An 8,378-nucleotide genomic window follows, 5' to 3' on the forward strand; every position below is an offset into this window, starting at 1 on the left:
AAAAAATGTTGAAATCCTACTAACTGTAGTATATAGTTTGCAATAGGTATATATTTCTTCCCTATATGCCCCTCTATTATTAACTTCTAATTGTATTGTCATACATTTGTTCTGGTTCATGGAAGTGATTTCTAGTATTTGTACAGTTGATCGTGGACATTGCCCACCATAGGATTCAGTTTTATACATTCCCATCTTTTGACCTCCAACTTTCCTTCTGGTGACATATATGACTCTGAGCTTCCCCTTTCCACCTCATTCACACACCATTCGGCACTTTTAGTTATTCTCACATCTTGCTACCAACACCCCTGTTCATTTCCAAACATTTAAGTTCATCCTAGTTGAACATTCTGCTCATACTAAGCAACCGCTCCCCATTCTTAAGCCTTGTCCTATATCTTGGTACCTTATATTTCATGTCTGTGAGTTTACATATTATAATTAGTTCCTATCAGTGAGACCCTGCAATAATTGTCCTTATGTGTCTGGCTTATTTCACTCAGTATGTTGCCCTCGAGGTTTTGTCATCAATCCATTTTTTTTTTAAATATGGTTTTGTTCACTTACCATACATTCCATCCTAAGTAATTGATGGTTCTCTGTATGGTCATATATTTATGTGTTCACCACCTTCACCACTATCTGTATAAGGGCATCTACATTTCTTCCACAAGGCAGGAGGGAGAGTCAAAGAAGGTAGAGAGGCAAAAGAAAGAGGAAAAAAAATGACAGCTAGGAAGCAGCAAAAGGAAATATAACCTTAAATCAAAGTAGAGTAAAGAGTCAGACAATACCACCAATGTCAAGTGTCTAACATGCCTCCCCTATCCCCCACTCTTATCTGCATTTACCTTGGTATATCACATTTGTTACATTAAAGGAAGCATAATACAATGATTCTATTAGTTACAGTCTCTAGTTTATGTTGATTGCATCCCTCCCCCAATGCCTCCCCATTTTTAACACCTTGCAAAGTTGACATTTGCTTGTTCTCCCTTGCAAAAGAATGTATTTGTACATTTTATCACAATTGTTGAATACTCTAGATTTCACCAAGTTACACAGTCCCAGTCTTTATCTTTCCTCCTTTCTTGTGGTGTCTCACATGCTCCCCATCTTCCTCTCTCAACCATATTCATAGTTATCTTTGTTCAGTGTACTTAAATTGTTGTGCTACCATCTCCCAAATTTGTGTTCCCAACCACACACTCTTGTCTTCTATCACTCTGTAGTGCTCCCTTTAGTACTTCCTGTAGGGCGGGTGTCTTGTTCACAAAGTCTCTCATTGTCTGTTTGTCAGAAAATATTTTGAGCTCTCCCTCATATTTGAAGGACAGCTTTGCTGGATATAGGATTCTTGGATGGAGGTTTTTCTCTTTCAGTGTCTTAAATATATCACACCACTTCCTTCTTGCCTCCATGGTTTCTGCTGAGAGATCTGCACATAGTATTATTAAGCTTCCTTTGCATGTAATGAATCGCTTTTCTCTTGCTGCTTTCAGGATTCTCTCTTTGTCTTTGACATTTGATAATCTGATTATTAAGTGTCTTGGTGTAGGCCTATTCATATCTCTTCTGTTTGGAGTACGCTACACTTCTTGAATCTGTAGTTTTATGTCTTTCATAAGAGATGGGAAATTTTCATTAATTATTTCCTCTATTATTGCTTCGTCCCCTTTTCCCTTCTCTTCTCCTTCTGGGACACCAGTGATATGTACATTATTGTATTTTGTTTCATCCTTGAGTTCCCAGAGACGTTGCTCATATTTTTTCATTCTTTTCTCCATCTGCTCCTTTGCGTGTAGGCTTTCAGGTGTTTTGTTCTCCAATTCCTGAGTGTTTTCTGCCTCTTGAGATCTGCTGTTATATGCTTCCATTGTGTCTTTTATCTCTTGTGTTGTGCATTTCATTTCCATAGATTCTACTAGTTGTTTTTTTGAACTTTCGATTCCTGCCTTATATATGCCCAGTGTTTCCTTTACAGCCTCTATCTCTTTTGCAATATCTTCTCTAAACTTTTTGAATTGATTTAGCATTAGTTGTTTAAATTCCTGTATCTCAGTTGAAGTGTACGTTTGTTCCTTTGACTGGGCCATAACTTTCTTTTTCTTAGGGTAGGTTGTAATTTTCTGTTGTCTAGGCATGGTTTCCTTGGTTATCCAAATCAGGTTTTCCCAGACCAGAACGGGCTCAGGTCCCAGAGGGAAGAAATATTCAGTATCTGGTTTCCCTGCGGGTGTGTCTTAGAAAATTGCTCCACCCTGTGATGCCTCAGGTCACTGTGCTTTTCTGCCCAGCAGGTGATGCCTGTTAGCCTATAATTCTTGACTGGTATGAGGAGGTATGGCCGTGTTCCCCCAGGCTCTGGGGTCTGGTTCTGAATGGAAAGGGCCCCACCCCTTTCCTCTTAGAGAAGATAGACCCCCTAGGGGGAGGTCATTAGCATTTCAATGGTCTCTCTCTCTGCTTGTGCTGTCTCCACCCTTCCCTGAGTTACAGCTCTGGAAACTGAAAATGACTAGGGCTTTCTCCACTGAGCCAAAAAAGAAACAGATAGTCCCCTTCAGACCTAGTCCAAGGTGACCCTCCAGCTCTCCAAGGTCAGTCGTCACCCAAAGCCTCTGTTTTTTGGGTATTCGTACCTGTAGTGAGCAGTTCACACTTGCTACTTAAAACCCCAGTTGGAGCTCAGCTGAGCTATATTTGCTTGCTGGGAGAGAGTTTCTCTCTGGCACCATGAGGCTTTGCAGCTCGGGCTATGGGGGAGGGGGTCTCATGACTTGGATCCACAGGTTTTACTTACAGATTTTATGCTGTGTTCTCGGGCATTCCTCTCAAATCAAGTTGGTGTATGATGAGTGGATGTTCTTGTTTGTCCCCCCGCAGTTATTCTGGATTTTTTGCTAGTTGTTTCTGGTTTTTTGTAGTTGTTCCAGGGGGACTACTTAGCTTCCACTCCTCTCTATGCCACCATCTTGCCCCCTCCCCGTATTTAGGTACTTTCTAAAAAGTCGGATCTGGCATTGTTTTCGTGGCTGGCCTTTTAGTATATAATAAATATATCACACTATGAGGTTGTGTGATGAGGGTAAGTGTAAATATGTTTGAACCCAAAGGATATATATCCTTCAATGTGTCAAAAGTTATAAACAATGTTCTCATCAGAGGTTAGCATTCTACTTTGATTTTCTTTCTGCAATAGAAAATGAGAACTACAATTTTCTTCTATTTAAAAAAAGAGATATTTGTATAGATTAAAATACTTCAAAAAAATCAAGTTTGTTTATGTGAACTTTTTTCTCCGCTTTAGGAATTAGATTCCATTTGAACATCAACATTTCATGCTGTAGTGAGACTTGTTTTTTTTAAGAGTTAATGATGACTATACCTAATTAGTATCTTCTCTGCAAGAATTCCCTAGGCCCTACACCTCTTCTCAGTAAATATTCTCTTTGTATTAGAAAACATAGATGACTCTATGGTGATGTAGAGAATAAAAACACTTTTCATCATAAAGATAATTAAATACTCAATTGAGTGATCAGAATTAGAAGAACAAACTTCTTTTTTGAGTCTAGATCAGTAAAATAAATTTAAGTATGGTGAACTCAGACATTATTCAGTTTTATATGTAGGGAAATCATAAAAACATTTTTGAAAATGCCACTGTTTGCTGATTGAGATAGAAATTTTTTGTGGTTTGAATTTTTTATTAAACATTACTGGACTTTAATGTGAACAATTTGATGAGAGTTAGGAAGCAAGGAATAATTCTAGGTTAGAAAGAGATAAATATTCTACTGGGAAGATCATTCCTACTACTTCTTTGTTTCATAATACAAAGGAAAAATTTTACAATGAGCAAATCATGGAAAGTAAGTATTTTCAGCTTTATTGTTTTTGTACAAAGTAATTACAATAGAATCCTTTCTATTCCTTATATATGATCACAAGATTAAGACAATTACGTTCAGAACTGGAAACAGCTGATATATTTCTGCAATTTGTGATTAAAATTTAATATGCCTATTGAAAAAGATTGATTAATGAATTTCTCTCTTAGAAAGCTCCATGAACAATTCTCAATAATTTATATTAAAAATAATGATTGGTAAATATTCCTGTATATTTAGGGAAGGCTTGGGTACTTAAATATTACTGGATATAAAATAGTATTTCTTACATTGATATAATACAGTTGAAACTGATTGAACCTATGAGTAAAATCAATCCAAATTTCATGCAAAATTTCAACTCACATGTTAATTATGATCCACATTGTGCTAAAAGTCATAAAAACTCTTCTACTGAAAAAGTTCTAATTGATGATAACATGAAATATAAAGTACAATCAGAAATAGTATTCTCAAAATGTGACCAAATTTTTAAAAATTAAATTTTAAAAAAATTGAGGCATCTTTAGCTTCTTAAAGTGTACAAGTATACAGGAAATGCATACCTCGCTAAAAGAGACTGATCAGGAGATTATTTTAAGAATAAAGGAATAAACCAAACCAACTAAAAATATGTTTACTTGTGGATTCAGTAAGATTGCATGAATTACTTCTTAGTAATTTTAAACAAAGCTATATCAGAGAAACTTGCAGATACTTATAAAAGGAAATATTAAAGCCATTCTACTGCAAAGTAAAGAAGATCTGAAAAGAGAATTGAGCAAATGAATAGCTAGAAAAGGTGATGTAATTAACAGGATTAAGGCTGTGCTTCTGACTGCTATATGAAAAGGTTAAAAGCAGAGGAGCAAAAAGATCTGAAATGGATGTTCAAATGGGGACAACTGATGATTGAGGACAAATATTTGGTCCCTAAATATTTCTTACATATTCCTACTTCTTAGAGATGGAGAAAACACCACTGATAACCAAGTAATATTATTTTAAAAAGATAAGCATTTTCATTGAGTTAATTGGCTCTTTCATATCACTTTCAAATCTTTATTCAGTGAAGCATTTTAAAGTTAAAAAGCTAATTATCTATTTTTTCCCAGATCTGATGTTATTCAGAAAGTTTTAACCATGAGGAATCATACAATGGTGACAACATTCATTCTTCTAGGAATCACAGATGACCCCACCTGGCAAATTATAATTTTCCTTTTTCTATTTCTGACATATTTATTGAGTATTGCTGGAAATCTGACAATCATCCTGCTCATCCTGGTGGATTCCCACCTCAAAACACCCATGTATTTCTTCCTTCAGAATTTCTCCTTTTTAGAAATCTCATTGACATCTGCCTGCATCCCTCGATGCCTGGCCAGCATTGAAACTATGGATAAAACAATTTCCTATGAGGCTTGTTCAATACAATTATTTTTTATCATCTTCTTGGGTGCATCGGAGTTTTTCCTGTTGGCTGCCATGTCCTATGACCGCTATGTGGCCATCTGCAAACCCCTTCATTATGCAGCCATTATGAGCAGCAGGGTCTGCACCCAGCTGGTCCTTAGCTCTTGGATGAGTGGGTTGTTAACAATCTCTCCAGGACTTATCATGGGCCTGGGGTTGGAATTCTGTGATGCCAATATTATTGACCACTGCATTTGTGACTATTCTCCTGTCCTGAAGCTCTCCTGCACAGATACCCGGGTCATAGAACTGTTAAGTTTTATTTTAGCTATTGTCACACTCCTGATTACATTGTTCCTGGTGATACTCTCCTATGCAAATATCATGAGAACAATTCTGAAGATCCCATCTGCCCAGGAGAGGAAAAAGGCTTTTTCTACCTGTTCTTCCCACATGATTGTTGTTTCTCTCTCTTATGGCAGCTGCATTTTTATGTATATTAAACCTTCTGCAGATGAAAGGGTATCTTTAAGCAAGGGGGTGGCAGTACTCTGCACTTCAATTGCACCTATCTTAAATCCTTTTATATATACTCTAAGAAATAAACAAGTGAAACAAGCCCTGAAGGATATAATAAAATATCAGATTTTTATAACCTTAAAATAATAGCTTTGGCTTTTATAAAAGCATCCCACTAAAGCTTATTGATAATTGCTGCATATATCAGCTTTTAACATATTCCTTTAGCTTATTTTTATACGATGATAACGACAAGTCAATCAGAAGCAGCCTTTTAGTGTTATTATCTGTATTCATGATATTCGTTTATCCATTGCTGCAATCACTTTATTCTTTTAACTCAAGTCTTTGATTTTGTTCAACCTAAAGTATTCCACTAGGAATTTATTTTGGAAATCAAATATCTGCATATTTTTCTAGCAGAGATATGCTTAGAATACAGAACACTTGTGAACTCCACATGTATATATATTTTTTAATCTCTAGGAATAGTTTTCTTCCTTATACTACAGAGTGTATATATTTTAGCAAAATAGTTGATGTTTCAAAAAATATAATAATGAACTTCAATGTAGGTATTTGTTTTCAGGCTTAAAAATTCTCCAAATCTCTATTCATCTGTAAATCAATGGAGCCTTTTTCATTAAGATAACAATGCTTTATATCAGGAGCTAATTTAAAGAATCTAGGTAGATTATGACAAGGTTACACATTAAGTAAATGCTGGATCTTAAATTTGTATATAGGTTTTAAAATTCAAATCATATGCAAATAATAATTTTAATATTGTTTTTTATGTGGACGTAATGGGATTGTTGATCTGGAAAACAAGTGGGATGAATGGCAATTATCCCAAAATATTTGAAAATCCATCTTAGGAGGCAGAAGAAATTGACTGTTTATCTCTGTGGGACACAAATAAAATCTATGCTTGAGATTTTTGAGATACACATTTTAACTTAAGTAGAACTGTTATTCATCTTGCAATATTTTACCGTATTTTGTCTCATGGCTTTGTCTTCACCCATGACCTTTTGTTCTCCGGTATTCCTTTCTCTCTATTCCAAATACCATGCTCTGAATAATCATTAATGTTCTAGTCTCTTGAGAGACCACTCTCTCTGTTAGGTTACACTTTGTATTCAGCATGTATCTCAACCCTGTCATCAAAAAGGCATATTATAAAAATTAGAATATCTAAAGAGTAAACTATGGAATTTTATTGTTTCAACTTTAATTACTTATATAGCAACTCTGTCATTCTCTCTCTCTTTTCTTTGATTAATGTTTCTTTATAGCATATACCAATAGCAATTATTCAAGGATTAATCATCTGTTTCAAAGTTTGGAATGCCAGCTCAGTGAAAGTAGGGGTTTTTATTTGTTCACCCCTCTGTTCACAAAGCCTAGCAGACTGACTGGTACATAGTACTGAAAGATTATATTTAAACAATAAATGCCAACTCTAGAATTACAGTTTGTTTATAATTTGTTTTAGTATTTGCTTGTTTTATCATCTCTTTTAAATATTCTTTGTCAGAAGTTTTCCTGCATATTCTCATGTTTAAGCTAAACAAAAGGCATGTGTTCTATTTACAAAGGCAGTGCTATTTATGAGGTTACGGATATTTCATTTTACTTACTTTTTCAACTCAATAAGATATTTAACTTAATTGTTGTGTTTAATAATTATTACATATTGTTTTTCATTGTTTAATGTGAGGTATTTCTAGCAATACCTATCTATGCATCTATGTATCTATCTGCCAACTTTCTGTATCTGCAATTATAGTTTACTTGAAAAAATCATTTCTTCCAGGTTCATATATGTATTTTCTCTTCAGTTCTATCGCTACTTTTGCTCCTTGGATAATTCTAATCTTCCGTATTTTGGACTCTCCATTGTTTCCATACTGATCAAATATTCCTTCAGCATTTTGCAAGCTGTTCTTCTGAAACTAAAGAGGACTTTTGATGTTAGTCCTCCTTATCACTGTTTTGATATGCTACAGCATCAAATTTATTGGATTTTAAGGATCTCACTTGTAATTCTATTTTAGCATGTTTCATTGCAAAGGTTTTTTATGTTAAGAATCTTTCTTTTATGCAATTTCTTATAATCTTGCTTCCTATTCTTTCTCATTCTTGCTATAAACACCATGTACTTTTGTCTGGCTTTATAATAAAACACTTTTTTTTTTTTTTTTTTTTACAGTATTGAACTTGCCAATCAAGATCTCAAACTTATTTCTGTATCTTGCAACTTTGTCAGAAGTAGAATTTTCTTCTTTTCCTTTTCTCTTTCTTAGTTTTCTCTTACATGGTTTATATTTTCCATACTAAATTTTTTCTTTGTGTTTTTTCTTCTTTCCTCTTTCTGACAGCCGAATTTTCTTCAGCGTTATGTACTTGAAAGGCAGACAGCATATACTGCTCCCATATTACTTTTTCTTCTCTGTTTTACATATTCAAGTATCACTTTGCCAGGCTGTCTCATTCTCTGAACTAAAGACACCAATAAAAAATTTAAATTATCAAGAGTATGCC

At 34.7% G+C, this 8,378-nt stretch overlaps 1 protein-coding gene across 1 annotated transcript; it reads left to right on the plus strand.

The window, feature by feature from the left end:
* The first annotated feature begins 5,036 nt into the window (after positions 1–5,036).
* Positions 5,037–5,978, plus strand: LOC119542736 (olfactory receptor 6C74-like). The gene has a single exon (XM_037847409.1). The coding sequence runs from the start codon at positions 5,040–5,042 to the stop codon at positions 5,976–5,978; it is 939 nt and encodes a 312-aa protein (XP_037703337.1). The 5' UTR covers positions 5,037–5,039.
* The last annotated feature ends 2,400 nt before the right edge of the window (positions 5,979–8,378 follow it).

Source organism: Choloepus didactylus, chromosome 8 (assembly GCF_015220235.1).
Source record: "Choloepus didactylus isolate mChoDid1 chromosome 8, mChoDid1.pri, whole genome shotgun sequence".
In the NCBI taxonomy this organism is placed as follows: Eukaryota; Metazoa; Chordata; class Mammalia; order Pilosa; family Megalonychidae; genus Choloepus; species Choloepus didactylus.